The sequence below is a fragment of the Lissotriton vulgaris genome, chromosome 3_1 (genome assembly GCF_964263255.1).
Source record: "Lissotriton vulgaris chromosome 3_1, aLisVul1.2, whole genome shotgun sequence".
Taxonomy (NCBI): domain Eukaryota; kingdom Metazoa; phylum Chordata; class Amphibia; order Caudata; family Salamandridae; genus Lissotriton; species Lissotriton vulgaris.
The window spans coordinates 643,798,882-643,825,131 of record NC_141689.1 but is presented as its reverse complement, the minus strand read 5'-3'; the positions used below and the strand labels follow the sequence as shown (position 1 = coordinate 643,825,131).

Genomic DNA, 26,250 nt, shown 5'->3' with positions numbered 1-26,250 from the left:
TTCAGGGGTAGGTTTGGGTTTTGGGGTACAGGGGTATTTTAAGAGTTCAGGGCTAGGTTTGGGTTTTGGGGTACAGGGGTATTTTAGGGTTCAGGGGAAGGTTTGGTTTTTGGGGTAAAGGGGTATTTTTAGGATTTAGGTATAGGTTTGGGTTTTGGGGTACAGGGTATATTTATAGGGTTAAGATGGGTTAGTGTTTAAGGGTGTTGGGGTATTTTAAGGAGTACGGGTGGGTTTTGATTATGGGGTGCAGGGGTATTTAAAGGGGGCAGGTTGGACACCCAGAGCCGGAATGTACAGAACCTGGGAAGAAAAAACAATGAAATATTTGACACAACGCGCGGCCCCGCACACTCCCACACCCCGAAAGGCGTAATGTAAAAACAACAGTTGATGGACAGAATGCAGAACAATGTCATACATTCACCCCAATACAGAGATCTGGGCCTAAATCTATCATTATTGTGCACTCTACACCACATCAGCCTTGACCCTGTGCCTCAGGGGAACATTCCAGGCCACATTGCCAAGCCATGTCTTGCATGGATCAGACTCAAGTATCCCAGGACCAATTTCTGGCTATCAGCCATCTTCAGCCAGGATAGCTTCACTCCAGTGGTGTGGCGAGCATGTGACTCACGTCTGAGCATACCCATTCCACTCGGGGTGACAAATGCAAAAACAACAGTTGATGGACAGAATGCAGAACAATGTCATACATTCACCCCAGTACAGAGATCTGGGCCTAAATCCATCGTTTTTTGCACTCCACACTACCCCAGTTCAGACATGGCCATATGCAAATCAGCCTTGACCCTGTGCCTCCTGGGAACAGTCCAGCCCGAAGGGAGGAACGTACCACACGCCCCCAGCATTTGTCACGCCCCCCCAGCACAAGCCCACAGCACAACGCAGACACGCCCACAAGTGACTACTTTGCTGGCACGGTTCTTTTATTTTTTAAATGTATATGGTGGGCGTCTGCATAGCCTATGTCCTTCTGCTACAACTGCCCTTTCCAACGCTGTATTGGGTGTTGTGATTGGTGCTGTGGTTCCTGAGATTACCCGCCTCAAAGGTTTGGGCTCTCTCTTTATTATATTAGTATGGATACAGCATGTAATAAAAAGAAGTTCAAACCTATTCAAGTATCTAAGCCTCTTTCTGTTCCCGGGGCCATCATCACAGACACTCAAAGCACATACAAGCACATCAGAGCATCCAAATGCTGAACACAGCACAGTGATGGAAAGTATTTAGAAAATAAGCAGTTTTAATATTTTCCTGTATAGAGATTAAAAACCCTCCATATGATCTGGAATGACGTTCTACAAAGCACTAGTTTAGCAATGCAAAAGACTGGCTGCCAGCCCCAGATCTACAATTCAGTTTAGAGAGCAAAAAAAGCATCCGAGGGCAGCATTTCAGACATTCTTTCAGGTTGCTAGGAGTCACACCGTAAGCTGCCCTGTGAACAGTGTGTGTACCCTATGCACAATGCAGTTAATGGCAGAGGGCAAAGACGAATTCAAGCAAAAATCACAAAATATTTCAAACTCACAAACACACGATCCCGACTGGCGCCACTCTTAATAATTCTTTCTTATAGGAAGATCAGAGTTACTAAGAACCATTTAGAGTACAGAGGAAGGTTAAGAGTAGATATTCCCACTGTGATCCAACAAAGAATGCAGATACTGTAATTCGCTGTCCACAGGTTCTCAGATCAAGGAAGTGCTAAATCGGCAGAAAATCTTTTTAAAAACACCCCTATAATCTGGGAGAAGCACATCCCACGAGAAATTTAACACCCATGCGCCTTTCTCAAACAAACACCTACCAGTATGAACAGTATAAATCCCAGTGAGTGTCCATGCCTCAAAATCTCAACAAATACACGTAATAACCCACTATTCACACACACACACACACACACACACACACACACACACACACACACACCATATCAAAAAGAAGCAAGCACAAAATCTGAGAGTATTAGTGATGTTCAATATCTATGCGGGAGAGAACAGACTGCATCGGCACAACTGGGGTGCAAGAAGAGCAATCCAAGATGGAACAAAGTGTATCACCTGCCCACAGGTATTCAACTTTCAGCCCTTCTTTCAACTTTTTCAGATTGCATCCTACCAGAACATTAAAAAAAAAAACATGAAAATAACATTATTTATAGTCCGGGATTATTCCCTGTCTTGCCTACCTATATGAATTATACTCTTCTTACATACATCCTCTGGATGCATTAGTGCCTCTAAGTCTACCCTTGAACATTACTGGTGCCAAACACTGTTTTAAATTCAGTAAAATAACCATGCCACTCAATACAAAACATATTTTCCTTTGGAGTAACTTTTCCCGCAACACCAAAACCTATCGACTCATTCTGCACCCATAACTCAACAATTCCTCATTCTGTTTAACCTCTCTATGCTATCTCACAGTATTTAACCTCCTCCACCCTATTTTCTCTCCCCTCCATTTCACTTACATTAACTCATTGTAATAATTTCACCAAACTCCTCTAACAGCCTGGTATATGAAGAGCAAGATCTGCTCGCAATCTTTGTATCCCTTCTATCGACACAGCCAGTGGCCCCGCCAGGTAGTGATGCTGGCATCAAAAAAAGATAAGGTTGTCTGTAACCATCCAATATTTTTGTCTACTCTTTAACTTCGGCATTTTCCAACAATGCGGGTGCCCACTGTAAGCAAGCGATCTCTCTTATACATACTGGTATGTTAGAAATCAACATAGCATTATTTCACAGGAATCAGCTTTATTCTCCTAATTTAACTCATAAAAGGGTTCTTTTATTTCCTCAACGCCAAAAATGATACCCATCATCAGTAAAAAGATTTTGAAACTTCTGCAGTCGAACACCCTTGTGCGACTTGAATGTAGCTTGAGCTGATGAAAATTGTCACCAACATATACACATATACAAACAAGCATTGGCAATGACTATCAGTCTGGTGTGTGCTGCCAATATTTTTTTCGTCATGTTTTTACGGTTGATGGATATGTCAGCCTTCGCTAATACAAACCAAAAACATGGACTAAAGGCAAAAATATTTTTTGCTGGATTCAAAAATCATATTACCTACAATATTAGTTCCTAGCACTACTTTGTGTGTGGACATGTGCTGCTTGTGAACGGGAAGAACGCCACCATTCAAAGTGAAGTTAGTCAGCGGCTGTGATGGGCAGACCCACTGCCCCATGCTGTAGCGTGAATGACATAACCGAGCAACAGTTGACTAGATCTGGCTGAAAGTATGTTTTACATTTATAATTTTAGTAAATTCAAACCGCCTTGGAAAATGCCAGACCTAAAAACTGTTCCTAGGAGTACCCTTGGTGCCATGGGTCACATGACAAAACATCAACAATAAATCGACAATAGAATTCCACATGAATGAGGCTTCTGTGTCGCCGGCTGTGGCTGCCTCAATGGCCAGGGCTTGGTCTGTAGATTCATCAGTGCTCGTATGTTCCTTCGTCTGCTGGCTGCGGTGCATTATTAATGGGAATGCCACACACAAGGGAACCTGCAGAGGAAGCCGTCTGCTGTGCTCTTTCACTGCGTGAAACACGAGCCTCTGACGCAGCAGGTGCTGCGGCCTTCAGAAATTAGGAGATTGGGTTTCTATTCTGGAACAAAACAGCCAAAACCTGCAGTTAAAATACGGGTGTTTCCCACATACACCGAGGGAGCAGTCAACTGTGAACTACGCCAGTATGTGAATCGTCAAATAAGTGATTTCTAGCCAACACGAATATAAGTTTACCTTTGAGCACGGAAGGGGGATGGGGGGAGGGGAACACCTTTCAGCCTCTCCCTCCTTTCTGCCTTAAAGCAACTGATATTTGGGCGCTTTGGGTATCTCAAGGGGGCGGGCCCTCGCTATATTTTGCAGGAAACCAGGGGGAGGGAGCTTCAGGGGGTGTTGTTTGGGGTGTTACACCCCCCTTATAAATATATTATTTAGCAAAATGTTGGGTACAGGAGCTTTCAGATTTCACCTGGATTGCTAAATACTCAGACAAAAACATATGGGTATTTTACCAAATACTGTGTTTGATGCACCCCTCACAATCCACACTCCTTTCCCTTGACTCATGCACTCCTTCTCATATAATAATTATCATGATATCCCATCGTGATTGTCTGAAAATCTTAACCTAACCTCCCCAGGTCTTAATGACCAAGCTACGCCTCTGCAGGGATCCCCCAGCATTTTGTGTCACACCAGTGATTGACCTCCTCCCGCTCAAAAACTCAAGCAAAGCATTTGACGAACCCTCCCAACGCCAGCCGCTCCACACCAGCACACATCAGTTACAACTAACAATGGACCCAGTGTCCTCCCCCGCTCTTAGCTGTGAGAGCTGCAGTTTGCTCTTCCGTACACGCGCCCTGCTCTCAGTTCAGTTCCTGCTATAGAACGGGCAAAACACCAACCATCTCATGCAATAAGGAAGTGTCAAGCAAGTCAAAACGAAATTAAGCAGCTTATTACATCAGTAGTAGAAAACATGAATGTAAGTGCACACTTTAGATGTATTGGGTGCCATTTTCATCGTTAAAGAGCAGTCTGAGTCATATGAGGAGTAGGCCTGGGCGTGAAATTCCGCTTCACTCGCGGAGTTTTTCCCAGTCCGCACAGTGAGCGGAGTTCCGAAAACTCCGCTCCGCAGAATTTTTTCCACATTCACGCTCGCCAACGTTAAGTTGGCGAGCAAGGAAAATCTTACTCTAGACCACCTCCCGGAGAGATTTCTCAACATGGGCAGTAAAGGATGGCTGCTACCGCTCGCATTGAGAAACCTTCTGTTTGCGCTGAGGAAACAGCAGATGGAGTAGAACATCTAATCAAGTGGCAGGAAGAAGCAGCGCACTCATGCGCTGCACATGGTGCTGTTTACGCTAGAAAAATTTCCAGCGTGGGACTAACACTCGGCATTAAAAATCATCATGAGTGGCGTGTAGTAACGCACTCCAGCGCTTGCGGAACTCTGCGTAGAACGAAAGAGTTTTTTGGTCACTGCGCGGAGTTCCACTTCACCTAATGAAGAGGCTTGCGCCATTCCTTTCATCAGTGACTGCTCAGATGAAGCCAAGATGTCAGGACGATTCAAGAGCTTACCGGAGTATACAAAAGCATATCATCAACAGAAGATCTGTCCATCCGTCCCAGAGTGGGCCATTTAAACAGCACACTTTTTAATTATTTCATTGGGACAGAACTCAAAACATGCACCCATAGCAGCCCAAGTATAAAAAGAAGCATTTGCAATGCAATCGGTCTCGCCAATGGGACCGTATATATGTATTTAGCTATGCAGCACATTAGCCTGGGTGCTGAAACGTCTTCTGTTCTTTAACATGGAGGGAAAGTAAGCACCAAACTGCATGGCATGTCAGGTATGGAAACACATGGAGAGAAATATTGCTTTTCAACAGGAAATGGTACAGTCCAACGCACTGTTTTTAATATAAAATCAGGGCCTTCGTGGTCATATCAATGAAAATACAAGATTTGAAAAAAATATATTAGTCTATGGGTGCTCGTGGAAGACAATTTCTATGGACTGGAATCTAGAGAATGCTAAATGTGGCCCTACAGTTAGCGTGGTTGACCTCGAAGAAAGAGAACCGGTCGAGTCTCGGCAACGACGTTCAACATCCTGTGATTCTGGGCAAGTCCCTTAATCTCCCCGTGCCTACCAAAAATGAATGCTTCCATCTGTATAGAAACTGGTGCTCATATAAAGCGCTCTGACACCTGATGTCTCGGGTCTAGCTTGCGCTATATAAAACTCTAAAAAATTTTTTTTACGTGATTCTGGTATTTTACTGACCTCTGCTGGTCGTTTTCTATCAAAGTTAAATAGATGCAGTTGGCAAAAAAAAATCCCTCTGGAGAAAGTAATTCTGGTATTTTACTGACCTCTACTGGTCGTTTTCTCTCAAGACAGTTAAATAGAGGCAGTTGAACAGGAAAAAAAAGTCCCTACGCGGAAGCAGACAAGTCCTAGGGCTGATCTTCAGAGCTCACAAAGTACATACACATATATACTAAAGTATATACAAGAGGTCTCGAATGCTCAACCTAATAAGTATATACTAAACTTTATACACAAGAGGTCTTGAATGCTCGACCTAATAACAGAAACTATAACATACATTCAATGCAGATTGAATGAATGAATGAAGTTAGATTTATATTGCGCAAACTTTAACCAGAGGCATCAAGGCGCATAGGATGGAAAGGCTGAAAACAGTGCAAAAACCAGGGGGAAGTCTATAGGTAGGCTTCTGTGTAGAGCCAGGTCTTTAAGTCTTTGCGGAAAGGAGCAAGAGACACAAGACCCTTGAGCTCGTTAGGCAGTAGGTTCCAGAGCTTCGGGGCAAGGGCAAAGAAGGCCTTCCCTCCCCGTCTGGCCTTCACCGTCCGCGGAACTGACAGAAGGTTCTTGTTGGCAGAGCGCAAGGCCCTGCCAGGGGTATAGAAAGACACAAGAGACCTAATGTCTTCTGCACCGGATCCATGAAGGGCACGGTGGGTGAGACAGAGAACCTTAAAGTCTATCCTGGACTGCATCGGGAGCCAGTGAAGATGTTTTCTTATAGCGGAGCCTGAGGATCGTCTAGGGGCGTTAACAACGAACCTAGCTGCTGCGTTCTGCATAACTTGCAGACATTGAACCAGCCTCTTATTTATGCCTAGATAAAGGGCATTACAGTAATCTAGGCGTGTATAAATAAGGGCAACCGCAAGTTGTTTTCTAGAGTCCAGGGAGAGGTAGTTCGAGAGTTTTCGCAAAATCCTTAGGACCCCGCAGCAAGTGGAAACGGTTCTATTTACTTGCTTGTCAAAGGAGAGTGTAGTGTCAAGGATTACACCTAGATTACAAGCTGCAGGGGTGGGTGTGGGTGTGGGGCAGGTTCCAAGGGCAGATGGCCACCAGTCAGCCGACCAGATCTCATGTTTGCCTCCGAAAACAAGGACCTCTGTCTTTTCCCCATTTAATTTGATGGACATTTGTGGTCATCCAACCTGATACAGATTCCATGCAGTTCCTGAAATTAGATGCCTCAGTCTCCACAGGTTGAGTGAGGGAGACCATGATCAGGGTGTCATCGGCATACAATAGTACTTCCAATCCGAACAATCTTACTAGCCTGGCAAGTGGGGAGAGTTAGGTCTGGCTCCCAGGCTGATCCTTGTCCCCCTGATGTCTTCAAACTGGCTATGCCAGGAATAGAAGAGGAGGTTCTGACTCTTTTGAACTCATCCTTAGCATTAGGAAAGGTTCCTACTGCCTTTAAGGAAGCAAGGTTGATCCCTCTGCTAAAAAAGACTGGGGCAGACGTGAAATGCCTAACAAATTTTAGGCCTATTTCCCAGATCCCTTTCCTGGCCAAAGTGCTGGAACAGCATGTCTTGGCCGACCTTTCTGACCATCTAGAAAGGAACGGTCTGTTGGAACCAAATCAATCGGGGTTCCGTGCAAATCACAGCACGGAACTGGTCATGCTGTCTATCATAGATGAGCTCCGGAATAGGGCAGACAAGAAGATACCCGGCGCCCTGGTGCTGTTAGACCTCTCCGCGGCGTTTGACACCGTTTGTCACAAACAACTCCTGTCGCGGATGAGGGACTTCGACATCCAGGGCACAGCCCACGCCTGGTTTGCTTCTTTTCTACAAGGGAGGACACAAAGAGTTCAGCTGGGAGAATTGCTCTCTACTGCAACACCAATCTCATGTGGAGTGCCACAGGGGTCGGCTTTGTCGCCCCTGTTATTCAATATATATCTCCAACCATTGATTGCACTCCTGAATCAAATGGATTGTCAGGTATACAACTATGCTGATGACACCCAAATCATTATCCAAATGGATAATGCTCCTGGGGCGCCAGCAAATCTGCAAACCATCTTGAAGCACACAGCTAATTGGATGTCGCTGAACTCCCTAAAAATTAACCCGGACAAGATGGAGGTTCTACCTATTCCCATCGCTGGCAATCCATGGCATGATGGATTCTGGCCTAGGGAACTTGGACCGCCCCCGGAGCCGGCAGTGGCAGTAAAAAGCCTAGGCATCCATGTGGATGACAAACTTTCCATGCGGAAACAAGTTACCACGGTGGTAGGAACTTGTGTTGGCCTGCTCCGTCAACTTAGAAAAATTGCGCCATTACTGTCCTATTCCACATTGAGACGGGCGGTTTCCGCAATGATTCTTGCAAGATTGGACTACGGCAACTCGCTTTATTTGGGTTTACCCCAAAAACTCCTGGACAAACTTCAGATGGTGATGAATGATGCCGCCAGGCTCATTCATAAGAAACCCAGGAGCACGCATGTGTCCCCACTTATGCGTGAGCTACATTGGCTCCCAGTAAGGCAGAGGGTGCTCTTCAAAGGGTTATGTATTGCACACAAATCTCTTTATGGTAAGGCACCAAGATACATTAAGACCCGCCTGATTCCATATAAACCTGCCAGGGTGCTAAGATCTGCTGAGGCAACCCTTCTCACGCAACCACGTTTTAGATTGGCGACAGTGGGCGGTCGTGCCATCTCGAACACCCTCCCAGCAGTTTGGAATAGTCTACCGGCGGACTTGCGCAAAGAACCTAATTTACTGTCCTTTCGGAAGAGGTTGAAGACTGTTCTTTTCCAGAAGGCCTGGGGTGGGCTATAAATTTCTGGGAAGTGTCTTTTTCAGGTTTCCTGCGGTGCTTATCGGACAAGCGCTTAGAGACCCCTGGGTTATAACGCGCTATACAAATCGAAATAAATAAATAAATAAATAAAAGTGGGGCCACATATATGTCGAAAAGGATAGGGCTCAAAGATGAGCCCTGAGGGACCCCACACTGCACAGGCTTAGCGGGGGAGAGGAAGTCACCCAATTTGACCATCTGCATACGCTGGTTAAGGAACGAGGCCAAGAGGCTCAGGGCAGGCCCATCCACTCCCATCTCACTAAGACGAGAGACCAGGATGGAGGGGGACAGGGTGTCAAATGCGGCTGTAAGGTCGAGCAGGATCATAAGGGTAGTCTGACCACTGTCGACCTTAGCGCGGATGTGGTTTACCACCACTGTGAGCACTGACTCCGTGCTGTGCAACTTCCGGAAGCCATGCTGAGAAGAATCTAGCAGGGAGAAGTTGTCCAGGAAGGTGCTTAGATGGGAGTTAAGGTGGGCCTCAAGCATCTTGGCGGGAGCAGGGAGCAGGGATATCGGACGGAAGTTTTTTAAGATGGTAGGGTCTAGGGAGGCTTTCTTCAGAAGTGGCTTGACAGTGGCCATTTTCCAGGATGCTGGAAAGACACCCTTGGAAATTGCTTGATTCATAATCTCCAGAAGGGGGGGCAACAGACCCTCTTTACACTCTTTCAAGGTTTTTAAAGGACAAGGGTCCAAAGGTTATCCGGATTTGAGTTTATCAAGGAGTTGATAGGGGAGTTCCAGGGTAAGAGGAGGAAAATTTGTCATGCTCTGCGGGGCAGGGTCGTCGGGTCCTGAAAGGGGGAGTTGTCGGGAGAAGGGCGGCCTCAGGATTAAGGTTGCAATCTTCTAGAGCTGTGTTGATATCCATAATTTTAGTGTGAAAGAAGGTGGAGATCTGATTACACAGCTCTTGGGTGGCCACAATGGGATCAGGGAGATAAGCAAGGGATAGGGCATCAACGATTTTAAATAGCTCTCTAGGCGAACTGAGGAAGGCCGTTAGGTTGGTAAAGTATGACATCTTTTCAGCTAGAACTGCAGCTTTGTATCTTTTAAGCATCGCCTTGTGTTTAGATCTCTCGTTGGAATCAAGATGAGACCTCCAGAGTCTTTCTTGCTTCCTGCAGTCCTGCCTAAGCAGTCTGAGGGAGTCTGAGAACCAGGGGGCAGAGGGGCGTTTCCTGGCGGAGTAACAAGGTTTAGCCGGGGCCAGAGTGTTTATGGCATTAGAGATAGAGTTAGAAAGCTCAAGGGTAGCCATATCGATGTCCGACATGGAGGAGAAATTCAGATTTGCGATAAAAGGGCCTAGGGACTTGTTGTTCAAGCCCCTAAAGTTCCTTTTAAGGGCCTGGTGATTCATGTTCTTAGAGGGAATGGCTGAGGGGCACAGGGAGAGCTCAAGAGGGGCTGCCATATGGTCTGTCCAGGATAAAGGGAGGGGAGAGCCTGTGTATAGCCTGGAGTCATTGGAGAAAACTCCATCCAGAGTATGTCCTGCAGAGTGGGTAGGACCTTCTACTTCTTGCGAGAAACCATAGGATGCTAGAGAGTCTAGCAGAAAGGTAGTATCAGTCAAACTGGAGTTTTCTAGATGAAAATTAAAGTCACCTAGAATGGTAAGGTTAGGTTTATCAATAAAGGGCTCTATTATTTCCAAGAGGTCAGGAGTAAAGGCGGCACTAGGACCAGGTGGCCTGTAGATGAGGATGCCAGCAAAGGAGGCCGTGGGGGTAGAATTTAGCATAAAGTGCAGAGCTTGAAAAGAGTCCTGCGGGGAGGGGAGGGGCGCAATACGGCAGTTTATAGAACATTTGTGTAAAATGCCAATTCCCCCCCTTTACGCCTTTCTCTATCCAGTCTCACGAGGGCATAGCCCTCGGGGTGGCATTAGCTAGATCGGGCCCGGAGGAATCAGAGGCCCAGGTTTCAGTGACAAAAACCCACGAGGGCTTCCTTTCCGAGATGAAGTCTCTGAAAGTGATGTTGTTTTTAACTAAGGATCGGGCATTAATTAAGAAGCCAGTTTCCTTATGAAGGGAGGGAGAAGTATTTATGGCATTTTTAGCTGGAGGTACTTGCAGGATGTGTTTGCTAGTCCCCTCGGTGCTACAGCAGCTAAAAGCATCCCGCAGTCTCTGGGGGGTATACCTGTGATGACAGGGCTTCCAGGAATGTCTTAGAGCTAGGCGTGCATCCTGGGAGTAAAGAGGGCTAACGAAATCAGGAAGGACTTTGTCAGCATCCTCCCAAGCCCCTGGCGCCTCCTCGGCGCTGAGGGGCGCAGACGGGCTGGACTCTGGCGTGACTCCGGCGCTGATGCGGCACGTCCGCTGATCGCGTCCGCTGCGCGGAGACATGCCCGTCTCCTTGGGTAAGGAGGACTAGAGCGCTAAAGGTGCTGGCGCCTCCCACCCAAGATGTCCGCTGTGGGAGTTCTCCACCGGGTCTCGGTAATCAGCCCCAAAATCGGCTGGAACCATCCAGGGTGCGGGGAAAGGGGAGCGAAACAGTCAAGAGATCAGCAGAATATAAAAGTGAGTAAAGGGGGAGTGAAATTGAATATGCAATTTGCCATGCATATGGCATCGCTGGGCCTTTTGGTTGCGCAGGTATGATGCCCCAGTTTAGACTGGAAACTGATCCTTTTTGTGGAGATGTGTGGTTAGTACATGGTGAGTTGTAAGTTGCTGTGAGTTTCTTTGTGAACGTGCCTGGAGGGCTGTAACAAGTTGTTTGCCTATTTCCTCTGTTGTTTGTGATGTCCAATATCCAGCAAATGTATATTGTGGTATTTTGCTAATGGTAGCAAGTACTCATGGATGCCTTAATAGCCAGTAAGTTGTGCGCTATACAAATGATAACTAACTCCAATAATAACACTACATGTGAATTATTTCTCATAATTAATGTAAATGACATTTTGTGAGAATTATGGAAATCTTCCAATAGGAGGTCCGGGATATCAGCTTCTCAGCCTCATTTCCTTCTCACCATCTAATTATATAACATGCTGTTTTCAATAAACATCCTTTTAGGTAAAAACATGTTGATGCCATGCATATCACACGACACGTGACATCAAAAATACATAACGTGTAAAGTGTATTATGGTCCAACAAAGCCAGCTAAGGCGCCCATTAACATTTGCAAACCACTTGGGTTTTTGCCATGTAACATATTAGGTCTCGCTTACAGACACCTGGTGTGAAAGAACTATTGCGAACAACAACAAAAAACAAACTGCGAGCTTTGAGTCAGTCCCATATTCATTGTTAGATGGCAATCCTGTCTATCTCACTTCCATATTCATAACTGGATGGCCTCCCTACATATTATTGTGTTTGTCCCACTCAGGGTCTCAATATGTTTTGAGTTAATAAAATGTAACATTCCACTGCTGACATCAGACTTTGCGTTGCATATAAGAGACTATGTTATCTCGCTCTGTACCCAATTACTCCCCTTTATCCCCCACTTGATTAAAAAAAAAAATTCTCACACCAGTGCCTGCTTCCACCTATACGCCCTCGCGCTCTGTGCACCAGGCTGCCACTTTATTTGCTGGCGGATATTTCAAGATTTTTTTTTTATCATTCCACAATGGCAGCCAGTGCATGGGCATGGATGAGAGAAAGGCATAACTGTGAGCATTTCATTATGCATTAAGAAAATCCATTTAAAGTTGTCTTCCCTAGATTTGGGTACCAACATGGCAGTCATCTTTGTAGGAATTTTCTCATATTTCAATAGGTTATTTTTTTTTTAAGAATTAGAAAAAAAATGTCAATGGTGTCTGCCATCAGGGTGGCCAAAAAAAGCATTGGCAAAGCCAATTGGCTGCAAATGCAAGACCTGTTGGATTTTCCAGTGCTTGTTATCGTGTCAACCATCACAACATCTCATTACCATTACTCAGCCTTAATAAAAAGATTGTGTTATGCATCATCCATTTGAGAGGCAGGGATTGTGTTGTGGTAGATACAGTGAAACTGATTAGGCGACAGAAAAAGTAATTTTGTTTTGCTAATAATTTTGGGGCTATCTGTTGAACATGCACATCTGTGTGCTTCAAAACTCAAACTTGACCCAGGAATCTCATTGGCTGAATATTGCGTTCTGTCTGCCAATTTCCAAAGTCCATCATGGGGGGAACTGTATAGGAGAAAAACTTCTGGTGCCTTCGGGGGGGGGGAGAGGGGTGGTGTTGGAAAGTGAGGTGGAATGAATTGCGGAACATCTCACTACCAGAGGTGGTTGCGGTGAACCGTTGAGGGCACCCCCAGGGAGGGATCCCTGTTTTGGAGGAAACCCCTCACCTCCCAAACCAGGTGCGCAATGCCCATTGGGCCCTAAGGGCTTCAGCCCCCCCCCCCCGTCGTGTGTGTCAGCCCAGGGCTGAGACAGCTTTCCAGGCACACACACAGCCGCACCCCCGAGTACTTCACAGGTCATTTTGTTGTGTTTTCACGCCTTCTTAGAGCCCCTGCATCTCCACTCTGCATGTTGCTGGAAAAATCAGCCCCCCCCCCCGAAATGTTTAGTAGCCCCCCCCCCAAAATGTGGCTCGAGTTGCGCCTCTGTCCCAAACCCATACCATTGCATGTCTTGCAGAATGCGTGCCATTGCATGGACTAAGAAATGGGTAAAAGCCTAGAAATGCCACTGAACTTTCCAGAGCAGGCCACCTGCAGCTCAGCGTGCCCTAAATCGTCAGGGGGACCCCAATGAGCCTAAGACCAATTAATATCTGTGCGATCTTGGAGACAACGGGTCCATCATCACATTTTACAGGCCCCCCCCCCATCATTAATGTATTATGCCACTGGCTGAGGGGTAGAAAATACCCTTTCTCCCAGCAAAAACAGATGTGTGTTGCCGAGGAGGTTCATTCAAAGATACGTTTAGAATGAGGTGGCATTAATGTCCCTCTGAAGCATACTCCAGTGCCTAACCCCCTCACCGTACTACTACACTATGCTTACTCAACCTCAAAAACTGCAACTTGGTGCATTCAGTAATTACTGTGTGTTTAAAGCTGGATGAAGATCAGTAAAGAGAGAAGGAATTTGAACCAGTGTCACAAGGTTTTATATTCTACTGATTCACAGGAATGAAAAAATGCTCCTTGAAGACCATGTCCGGTCAGTAAGGGTGTACAGGGTGACGAGCACAATGCTTGGGCGAAGGCCACGCCAAGCAAAAACTAGATGTTGGCTTTTTGGGCACAAAGCACGGCCAAAGGCAACACCCTGCATCCATAGCCTGTAGGGCACACCCCGGCCTTCCAGAGAAGTGCAAAACTTGATCTGTGTGTAGAATGTGGCCCAAGGCTACAAATGGTAGCCAGTGTGCGCTGACCATGGTTAAAGGGCATAGTTTTGGGCTCTGAAAACAGGGAGATCAGATGAAGGTCAGCGAACACCCCTCGCAGTCTTCACCCCACCAATTTTCAAAGGTTTTGGAATGTAACCATAGCATCACTTCAATTTACGCCTTTTTAGGCAACTATGTTACATATGTTGGTTACTAAATATAAGTAAACCACCATAACGTCCCTTAGCAAAAGTTTTTCATTGGGTATGTGTGTATCTTTCTGCCTTCTCGCTCAGGTGGACTATCTACATCTAAGATATCCTTCAAAAATATGTGGGTAGCGATTTAACCCCTAAATTTGCTGCAGGTATGTGGAGGGAGGGCTGTATAAGTTATAGAGTTGCAAAACAACTTTCTTGAAATTTGCATAGGTAAAACATATTTATAGGTTTACTGTGTTTATAGACTTTATGTCAACCTGAATCCTCAAAATCTGCTTCATTTGAGTGATATACCGAAGGCTTGTCAGCCAAAAAACAGCAAAATTGTATAAAGGAAGACTGAACCAATGACTAACATAAAGACACAGGAGCATTAAAAAAGGCCCTAGGAAACAAAAACAAACAATCAGAAGGGAAGAATGCAAAAAAAGAAATGTGGTGGCAGGAGTTATGCAGAGATGTGGAATGAGGAAAATGAAACCTCTTGAAATGGGCTGAAAATATCCGAAATGATAAGTCCAATAGATGAAAATACAACAGAGGGGGACGAGAGAATACAAGGAAATGAAAGACAAAGGAGTAAAATGAATTTAAACACAGCACGTAAACATAAATCTTACAGAAGGTGCGTGTGGCATGTCCTACACATACACGTACTCTGCTCTACTGTAATCTACGCCTACTTCAAATACGCACTGCGGGTTCAGTGGCAACGCCCGAGTCTCCTCGGAGTCTGACAGACACCGGTGACAGCATCACTCACCGTCCTCTCACGGCAGCACTTACCGTCCTCTCACGGCAGGCCCTCACCGGCTCTTGCAGCTGCACTCGGATTCCCTTCTCCTCCGCACTCGTCAGCTGCACTACACGGAGGCCTCTGAGACAAGCCACGCCTATCTCACCGCCCTGCTAAACCCTGCCCACAGGCATCAGCCGGCCACCTCCACCCACCCTCGTTTGCAGCCTCCACCCTGCTCACCCCACCGCCGGCCTTTTCATCTGCAGCCCGCCCACCCCCGCTGCCAGCCCACCGTGCCCCCTCCCGGTCCCAATACAAACACCAAACCGGCAATTACATCCCTCGGGGCGCTGATGAGAACCATGTGCAGGTTGTTCCAAAATGGGACCTCTGCCTTGACACGGGGACCAATTTTAGAATTGCGCACCTCAGCAAATAGAAGGAAATTTCACGTTTACTCTTTCAGTCCGACTTTGTAATACTTCAGACATCGGGGACAATGTTATGTTGTCTGCACATAACGTGCCAAGCCAGGACAGCGAACCGTTTTCAATCGATTTATAATCAAAATATTTGTACAGTATACGCTGTAAAATTTAAGAGTCATCATGAATAGTTAGTTTCCCCTTTAAACAGACTGCACGACTTTTTCCCCTGCACTGCCTGTGCGCACTACCCCCTGTCCTTTCCGTCCCATACCTACTTCTCTTCGTTTGCAGTTCCCAATTTCTTGTTGTGTTCGATGGACGCTTCGTTACCCCTGTGACTATGTTCGCGCCTTAGCGATCAATGCAATACAATTTATCCAGATAGGCCGTTTCCAGTAGCCAAAAAAATAAGAGCCAGGCCAGAAGAAATGCCCAGCGTGCCATCTTTTTCAGATTGCTACTTGCCCCGATGGAATATACCCATTGTGGATTGCTGTGCTGTCTTCGATGCATGAGCTCAAACGAAAATATTCTGTTATGTTACTGTATTATTTATTTATATTGACGATAAACAAAAGTAAACCTTTGGGACTTTGGGACTTTTTAAAATAATAAAGTCTCAATTGTAGCACAAAAATAAACCCCCGCAAAAAAAAGTTGCCATTCCTTGTTCCATATAGAGTGAGTGAAGAAAACTCAACCGGATTTGATATCAATAAAAAGGGTGAAGATGAACGGAGGGAGGAGCAGCGGCTTTAAAGTGACCTAATGTTTGTTGTTCCAGGGTGATAAGGTCAGAGGTTGTGTTGTCAAACTTCAGCTGTGCTGCCTTAGTCTCTTACCTTGGCTGCAGGCGGCGGGGCAGACTGTGTTGTCGAAGCGGTGGAAGTGACAAAGTCTCCTGACAGTGCATCGACCAACTCCGTGTCACTCAGGGGCTAGGGTCAAAGGTGAGAAACAGAAATAAAACAGGAGAATGTTTAACAGACCTTTCCTTACCACACCCTCCTAAGGGCACCGCCACGTTCACGAATTAACATTAATTCAAAATTAGGCCGGCGCTTACAGTTGATGAAAAACAATCATTTAATTGGCCTATACTTTACACCAGTTTAAGATCGCCCCTCCTGGGATTGTCAGACTTCCCTGGTTACAGACTCCCTCTGCCTAGCAACTGAAAACAAACGCACGGTAGCAATGGCGCCCGTCCAGCAGGCCTCAGTCTGAGGGAGATTCCTGGGGAGAGAGTGGCGTACACCCGGGAGACGGGGAGGCACCAAAACTGCTCGCAAACTGAGCCCAATCTTCCAACTTTGGGAATGAACCCCTTCGAGTTGTAAAGGTCTATACCAGACAAGAGCTGCAGTTTATTTAGTTCAGGCAGTGAGTGAAGAAAGTGCGAATAGGCCCAGAGTTCCTCACATGCAATCAACCCCTTGATTTACACACTTTAGGAAACATGTTCAAGACATTATCTATCAGTTAGAAACATATCAATCTATTGGCATTCAGTCAATGGCTTAATCAGTTGGAGCTCAGTTACAAATCGTTACTGGAGACATGAAACAAGTATTTACAATGCAATGGTATCGGCTTTGTTAAAGTTAGAGCTATTGGCATTGCAAATGGCATTTTTATCATTTTTTAAAACAGATATAAATGGTATTGCCATTTACAATGGCAATAGGTGAGCATTAGAGAGTAGTAGAGAGTATTAGCGGACACAGAGCCACACACACACACACACACACACACACACACACACACACACACACACACACAGACAGACAGAGACACACACACACACACACACACACACACACAGAGACAGAGCCACGCACAGAGCCACACACAGAGCCACACACACACACACAGTCACACACACACACAGTCACACACACAGTCACACACACACACACGCACACACACATGCACACACACACACACACACACAGCTCTCTGCCCAGTAACGCCCCAGGGAACAGAGGCACGGAACACCGGATCACAAGCAGGGAACAGATGCACGAAAAACCGGACCACAAGCAGGGAACAGAGGCACGAGCAGGGAACAGAGGCACAAGCAGGGAACAGAGGCACGAGCAGGGAACAGAGGCACGAAAATCGGATCACAAGCAGGGAACAGAGGCACGAAAATCGGATCACAAGCAGGGAACAGAGGCACGTAAACCGAGAACATAGGCACAAGCAGGGAACAGAGGCACGAAAACCGGATCACAAGCAGGGAACAGAGGCACAAAAACCGGGAACATAGGCACAAGCAGGGAACAGTGGCACGAAAACCGGATCACAAGCAGGGAACAGAGGCATGAAAACCGGATCACAAGCAGGGAACAGAGACACGAACAGGGAACAGAGGCACGAAAACCGGATCACAAGCAGGGAACAGAGGCATGAGCAGGGAACAGAGGCACGAGCAGGGAACAGAGGCACGAGCAGGGAACAGAGGCACGAGCAGGGAACAGAGGCACGAAAACCGGATCACAAGCAGGGAACAGAGGCATGAGCAGGGAACAGAGGCACAAGCAAGGGAACAGAGGCACAAAAAACGGAAACAGAGGCACAAGCAGGGAACAGAAGCATGAAAACCGGATCACAAGAAGGGAACAGAGGCACGAGCAGGGAACAGAGGCACAAGCAGGGAACAGAGGCACAAGCAGGGAACAGAGGCACAAGCAGGGAACAGAGGCACAAGCAGGGAACAGAGGCACAAGCAGGGAACAGAGGCACAAGCAGGGAACAGAGGCACGAGCAGGGAACAGAGGCACGAGCAGGGAACAGAGGCACGAGCAGGGAACCGAGGTACGAACAGGGAACAAAGGCACGAACAGGGAACAGAGGCACGGACAGGGAACAGAGGCACGAACAGGGAACAGAGGCACAAGCAGGGAACAGAGGCACAAGCAGGGAACAGAGGCACAAGCAGGGAACAGAGGCACAAACCGGGAACAGAGGCACAAAAACCGGGAACAGAGGCACAAGCAGGGAACAGAGGCACGAAAACCGGATCACAAGCAGGGAACAGAGTCACGAGCAGGGAACAGAGGCCCTGGAGACATGAAGCAAGCATTTACTATGCAATGGTCTCGGCTTTGTTAAAGTTAGAGCTATTGGCATTGCCAATGGCATTTTTTTCATTTTTTTTTTAAAACAGAAATAAATGGTATTGTCATTTACAATGGCAATAGGTGAGCATTAGAGAGTAGTAGAGAGTATTAGTGGACACAGAGCCACACACACACACACAGAGCCAGCAGGGAACAGAGGCACGAGTAGGGATGCAAATGCTACTTACCAGTATGCATCTGTTCTTGGCATGTAGGGCTGCTGACATTCATATCTGTGCATAGTCCGCCACCTAGTGTTGGGTCCGGATGATTGCACATTGTTGTCCTGGAAGAGTCTTCGAAGTATCACGAGATAGGTGGCTCCTCCCCTGGACTACAGTGCGCATGGGCATCGCCTCCATCCCCAGATTGTTTTTAGCCATTGGCAGAGATGGAGTGAAGAAAGTGAGTGATGACCATGCTATGAGCATATGTGTATATATGAATAAATACTGCAGCTGCTACAGGCGCCGGGGAGGAGGGTGGGCGATATGAATGTCAGCAGCCCTACATGCCAAGAACAGATGCATACTGGTAAGTAGCATTTGCAGTTCGAGGCATGTGGGCTGCTGAATTCATATCTGTGCATAGAATACATAGCAGTCCCTCCATTAACGGCGGCCGCCCGTGCCAGCTGCAGCAGTTTGAAAAAGCGTTTTTAGAACAGCCTGACCAACAGCTGCCTGCTGTTTGGAATGCACGTCTACACAGTAGTGCTTAGTGAAAGTATGTGTGGTAGACCATGTGGCTGCTCTACAGATGTCTTCTAAGGGAATGTTACCTAAGAAAGCCATAGAGGCCCCCAACTTCCTAGTGGAGTGGGCCCTCGGTGGGATAGTGAGAGTGCGCTTAGCTTTAGCGTAACAGATCTGAATGCACTTTACTATCCATCTAGCAATCCCCGCTTTGGAGATTGCATTTCCCTTGTGTTGAGTGGCAAAAGCAACAAAAAGTTGTTTGGTCTTGCGAAAATCTTTTGTCCTGTCCACATAGTACATCAAGGCCCTTTTCACATCAAGAGTGTGGAGCATACGCTCCGCCAGCGTCTCTGGGTTTTGGAAAAACACCGGCAATTCAATTGTTTGGTTCATGTGGAACTGTGAGACCACTTTGGGTAAAAATTTAGGGTTAGTGCGGAGCACCACCCTGTTAGCATGTACTTGGAAGAAAGGTTCTTGGATGGTGAGCGCCTGCAGCTCGCTAACCCTCCGTAGCGATGTAATCGCTACTAAGAACGCAACCTTCCAAGTTAAAAACTGGAGCTCACAGGAGTGCAGTGGCTCAAAGGGAGGACCCATCAGTCTCGTGAGAACCACATTGAGGTTCCATTCTGGAGCTGGTGGAGTCCGTGGTGGAATGACCCTTTTGAGTCCTTCCAGAAAGGCCTTGATAGCAGGGACCTTAAAGAGTGACAGGTGCTGCCTATTCTGGAGGTATGCTGCCATAGCAGACAGGTGAATGCGGATGGAAGAGTACGCTAGATTACATCGATACAGGTGAAAGAGGTAGCATATGATGTTTTGAATGGAAGCATCTAGCGGGTCAATGCTGTGGTCCACACAGTAGATGACAAACCTCTTCCATTTAGCCGTATAACAAGCTCTAGTAGTGGGCTTCCTTGCCTCCCGAATGATGTCCATGCAATCGGGAGGAAGATTAAGGTAGCCAAACTCTAGGACTTCAGGAGCCAGATCGCCAGGTTGAGCTGTTGCGGATCTGGGTGCTGAATGTCGCCATGGCTCTGCGTCAGAAGGCTGGGAGTGAGATGAAGCCTTTGATGCGGTACCACGGACAGTTCTAGAAACGTGGTGTACCATGGTTGGCGAGCCCACGTTGGAGCAACTAGGATGAGAGTCATCGAGTGCTGCCTGAGCTTGCGTGCCACCAGCGGTATCAGAGGTGCTGGGGGAAAAGCGTACGCAAATCTGCCTGACCAGTTCATCCACATCGCATTGCCCTGTGATTGGGGGTGTGGGAATCTGGCGGCGAAGCTTTGGCATTTTGCGTTCTCCTTTGTGGCGAACAGGTCTATCTCTGGATGACCCCACCTTTGGAAGTACGGTTGGAGTACTGATGGATGTATCTCCCACTCGTGCATCTGATGGCTGTGCCTGCTGAGCAGATCTGCCATTTGATTGTCCTTGCCCGGGAGATGCTCTGCCATGAGGAAGATGTTCCTCTGAATGGCCCACTTCCACATGCTCTGAGCCAGATGAGACAGCTGTGGAGAGTGTGTGCCTCCCTGCTTCTGGATGTAGTACATGGCCGTCATGTTGTCCGTCCGGATCAACACGACCTTGTTGCACAGATGTACTTTGAACGTCTTTAAGGCCATGAAGATTGCCATCAGTTCCAACACATTGATGTGCATCTTCCTTTGCTGAAGTGTCCATAGTCCCTGCACAGTGTAGTGGAGTACATGCGCTCCCCATCCTTGGAGAGAGGCGTCCGTCGTCAGGATGATCTGTGGGACAGGCTCTTGGAAAGGTCGGCCCTTGCAAAGGTTTTGTGGATTCCACCAATGCAGAGAGTTGTATGCCCGACCGCTCACCAACACTAGGTCTGTCAGTTGCCCATGAGCCTGAGTCCACTGACGTGCAAGGCACTCCTGAAGCGGACGCATATGTAGTCTCGCGTGCGGGACAATGGAGATGCAGGAGGCCATCATGCCTATCAACTGCATGAACACCCTCGCTGGAAGCGAGTGTTGGGGTCTGAACCGTTGGATCAGCGCCTGGATACTGGCGATTCTCACTGAATTCGGCTGCGCAGTGGCTGCCAGAGTGTCGATTGTTGCGCCCAGATACTGTCGCACGTGGGCGGGCTGGAGATGGGACTTTGGGTAGTTCAGAGAGAATCCCAGATCGTGCAGGAGGTGAATGGTGCGTGACACGTGGTCCACGCACTGTTGTTCCGTCTTTGCTTGAATGAGCCAGTCGTCCAGGTAAGGAAAGACGTGGACGTGCTGGCGACGGAGATGCGCTGCCACAGTCGCTAGGCATTTCGTGAATACTCTTGGTGCCGTGGTGACCCCGAACGGCAGGACTCTGAACTGGTAATGCTGGTCTAAGATCGTAAATCTGAGATACTTTCGGTGGGAAGGTTGCAGGGGAATATGAAAATATGCATCCTTCAGATCCAGCGTAGCTAGAAAGTCCCCTTGTTGAAGTAGGGGAAGCACCTGCTGCAATGTGAGCATATGGAAGTGCTCCGAATTGATGTACCAGTTCAAGGGCCTGAGGTCCAGGATCGGTCTGAGTGATCCGTCCTTTTTGGGGATCAAAAAATACAGGGAGTAAACCCCTGTTCCCCGCTCTTGCAATGGAACGAGCTCTATCGCCCCTTTTTGCAGCATGACCAGAACTTCTTGCTGCAACAAGGTCAAGTGCTCGCCGGACATAGGACGGCTTCTTGGCGGTATGTCCGGTGGAATGGACGTTAGTTCTAGACAGTACCCGTACTGGATAAGAGACCTCACCCACCTGTCCGTGGTGATGGACCTCCACGCCGGCAGGAACTGCTGGAGTCTCCCCCCGACAGGTGTCGTGTGATCGGGGGGCAGTGACAAGACGTCACTGCTTGTTGGTGGTGGTGGACCTGGAGCCATTGTTTCCACGTCCCCTGCCTTTGATATTATTGCCTCTGTAGCCACCCCTGCCCTTGTTGTTGTTATACGAGTTCTGGGTGTTACCCTTGTAGTATTGAGTGGACTGGGATGCCTGTCCCCTTGAGGTGCCTCTTGAATTGGAGCGGCGAAAGGAACCACCCCGAAACTGCTGGCTCTGCAAAGCCCCCATAGATTTGGCAGTTTCGGTGTCCTTTTTCATTTTTTCTAGGGAGGCATCCACCTCAGGGCCAAACAGATGGTCAGGATTCACTGTTTGACTCAATATCGTGGTTTGGATGTCGGGCTTGAACCCCGAGATTCGAAGCCAGGCATGGCGTCTAAGTAACACACTTGTATTGATAGCCCTTGAGGCAGTGTCTGCCACATCCAGGGCACATTTGATGGATGCATTCGTAATGAGTTTACCCTCCTGAATGAGCATCTCCCCCGCCTCCTTGTATTGGTCAGGCAAGTGTTGCAGAATGGCCTCTAATGTGTCATAATGGGCCCTATCATAACGTGCAAGCAGGGCTTGGGTGTTAGAGATCCTCCAGATGTTAGCTGCCTGTGCAGCAATGCGTTTGCCTGATGCCTCAAAGACCTTGGACTCTTTGTCTGGGGGAGGAGCGTCACCAGTAGTCTGCGAATTCGCCCTTTTCCGAGCGTTGGAAACCACCAGGGAGTCCAATGGCAAGTGTCCCTTAATATACGTGGGATCCGTGGGCGCCGCTTTATATTTCCTGTCGATGCGAGGGTTGACCACCCGCGCCCGGGTGGGCTCTTTGAAAACCTCCTGTGCATGTTTCAGCACCCCTTTAAGCATCGGTAGTGTCTTGACTTGCTTTTCGGCTACCGAGAAGGTGTCGAATAAGAAGTCCGCATCCACGGGGTCCGAGTGCAGTTCGACGTCATGGTTCGCTGCTGCTCTCTCAATTAAGGCATTGAAGGCCGCCGAGTCCTCTGTCGGGGACGTCTTGGCGGCGAAAAGTTGAGCGTCCTGGCCCGACTGCGGGTCTTCTGCGTCGCCTCCTGCGGCCCAGGGCATATGCTCCTCTTCCGGATCCGAGTACGCAGGATAGGTGTACTCGGCATCTTCCTCGTCTGCATCAGGCGCAGGGGAATGCGCCGGCGAGTGTTCGAAAGCCTGTGGGGACACAGGTTCCATCAGAGCCGAAGAGTCCGCAGAGTACTTCTTGTTCTTGAGCGGAATCTTAAAAGGTTCCAAGGCCGGCTCCGACGTAATCTTTCGTTTGAGGAGCGACAATTTTCCGGTGTTGGCGTCGATGATCACCTCACGACGTTCCTCCACCGCAAGCGGTTGGAGCCGAAGCTTCGACACCACCAAGGCAGCTTTCGGCGTCAATACCTCCTTTGCGTGCCCTCCCTGTTTCGGCGCGAAGGCCTTCGGCGTCGACTTGGGTGGAAGGGTAAAACGAATGGGCGTCTGCTCTTTAGTAGGCTTAGGCGTAAGCGTAGGCGCTACGGTGTCCTGAGCAGGAACCTCAGTGGACTTCCGGATCCGCTGTAAGGAGTCCCCCACTTTTTTCGTAAAGGCTGCCGAGGGCTGAACCGGCTCAAGCGACCCCTCATCTTCGAGAGCCTGACCACCGGTAGACTTCTTTTTCGGCCCCGACGGCCCATGTCTAGTCGCGTCGTCGGCCTGACGTTTCCTCGGAACCGTCTTCGGGTCCACGACCCCCTTCGGCGCCGACGCAGCCGCGTCGGGGACCTTCGTCTTCGGCGCCGACCCAGAGGGCTTCGGGTCGGCCATTTTGGCGTCGGCCATTTTGGCGTGGCTCTTCAAGTCGGCCATTTTGGTCTTCTTGGAAGTTGACGCCTCCAGAACCTTCTTCACCAGCGCCACTTTCAGTTTCGGTTTCGCATCCGAGGGCGCGTGACCCGTTGGCTTCACTTTCGTTTTCTTCAACATAAGTGATGGCTTAGAAATGTCCGTGACCGGGCCCGTAGGCGGGGACGTAGGACTCATAGTTAGATCTTGGGTAAGGCCCGAAGGCGATCCCTCGACCTGGGCCGCAGGAAGGGGAACAACCCCTGAGTCTGTATGGAGATGCTCTTCCTCCGAGCTATCTCCCATCGTGGCACAAGCCAGTTCGTCGTCCCCTACCTCGTCGGAGACTTCGTTACAGTCCTCCTCACCCGCGTCGTAGGGCTCCTCCTCGGACGCGGGCCCAGAGTCCGACCCTCGGCCGTCATCTCCCTCGACAGATTCCTGGAAGATGTCATCCGGTGGGGGTGCCGAAGCAGACAACTGAGCCTGGAGCCGATTGGCCCGGCGGATCTTTAAAGTCTTCTTGCTTCGGAACTTTGAACACGCCATACAGGTGTCCTCGCGGTGATCCGGTGACAAGCAGGTATTGCACACAGGGTGCACGTCGAGGTGCGAATATTTGGAGTGACACAGCTGACACTTCTTGAACGGGGTCCGCTCCATAGCAAAGGGTGTAGTGTAGGCCAGCCCGCGCCGAAGCACGTGGAAGGGCAGTAAGAGATTGGAGCTGAGAGTCAGATAGAAAACCCGTACGCAACTATACCGACGCCCAGCCTAAAGACCTTTTGGTCTCGAGTATAAAGTAGAACAACTATCGGTTCCGACAGAGGGAACCGAAACGCATCCGAACCCAATGGCGGAAAAAAACAATCTGGGGATGGAGGCGATGCCCATGCGCACTGTAGTCCAGGGGAGGAGCCACCTATCTCGTGATACTTCGAAGACTCTTCCAGGACAACAATGTGCAATCATCCGGACCCAACACTAGGTGGCGGACTATGCACAGATATGAATTCAGCAGCCCACATGCCTCGAACACAGAGGTACGAGCAGGGAACAGAGGCACGAGCAGGGAACAGAGGCACGAGCAGAGAACAGAGGCACGAGCAGGGAACAGAGGCACAAGCAGGGAACAGAGGCACAAGCAGGGAACAGAGGCACAAGCAGGGAACAGAGGCACAAGCAGGGAACAGAGGCACAAGCAGTTTGCCCAGCACAGGGCTTGTGATTGCAATAAGCATTAGGCCATCTGGCCATCATCTCTTCTCTACGCTGAGGACAGAATACTGACCTAAACCTTCCATTAATCCACGAATATCAGAACAATGCCCACAAGATGGCTCACTAGAGACGCTTTCTATCTTAAGCCACTGCGGGTGATCCTCAAACTCAGTCCAGTGCCTCTATTGTAGGGAGGAGATTATCTGCGACATGAGCCCGTAATTAGCGCCTGCTTCATTCTCTTCAGACTGAAGCCATCTGCCTTCTTCACAGATCATTAATGAATCATTTATGTAAAGTCTCAATTTACCTATTTATATTTTATTTATTAGAGTACTTTTATAATGCAAACCTAACCAACAAGCTTTGGTGCATTTTATACAGAACAATAGTACATAGAAACTGAATATTAATAGTAAGATCAGAGTAAGGGATGGTTATTGCGCGGATACATCTGTTTTGAGAAGGCAGTGTTATCAGGTTCTTGCACAATAACGAGAACAATAGGACAAGCATTATTTTAGTCCTGTCACCCACAGAATGCTGTGTATGGCAGGATTTAAAAGAAACAAGCTTTGGCAAAACCAATATGTCCAGCATTGCCTGTCAAGAGTATGACTTTCACAACACAAAAAAAAGGCACCCAACACTTTAAGGAAAGTTTAGCTTGCGCCTGGGAGAAAACACAACGTTTTCAGTAAAACCCTCACCCACCAGGGTTACCCCTTGGTGGCATGCTTCATCATTAGGTCCTTCCTATTCCGAAACGGAGCGGGGCATGCTGCAAACTACGAGTTACGCGGGAGCACTTACAATGAATATGGAAGACCAGATGGTCAATAAGGGAGGAGTAGGGAAAAGAAAGATCTTTATTTAAAAAATACCTGGCTAGTGGTTACGTTTTTTATTCTGACCCCTAGTCGATATGGTTAAAAATTGGGGAGATATTAGGAAAAAAGTGGTAATGTTCCTATTTCCTAATGGTCAACATGTTTCTAGCCATACCCCTTTTGGCTATTCTTCAGGAACTA

The 26,250-nt window shown here is 48.1% G+C and overlaps 1 protein-coding gene across 28 annotated transcripts in view; it reads right to left on the bottom strand.

The window, feature by feature from the left end:
* CAST (calpastatin) overlaps positions 1–26,250 on the bottom strand; it is a 641,814-nt gene that overhangs the window by 83,929 nt on the left and 531,635 nt on the right. For 26 of the 28 annotated variants that reach the window (XR_015309292.1, XR_015309294.1, XR_015309295.1 and 23 more), the window contains one exon: positions 16,320–16,415. The exons of the other annotated variants lie outside the window; for them this stretch is intronic. Coding sequence is in view for 22 of the 26 variants with exons in the window: in XM_086960931.1 (XP_086817057.1) it covers positions 16,320–16,415 (96 nt within the window). In the remaining 4 variants the exon portion in view is untranslated. The remainder of the gene's footprint in view (positions 1–16,319; positions 16,416–26,250) is intronic. 28 annotated transcript variants of the gene reach the window in all.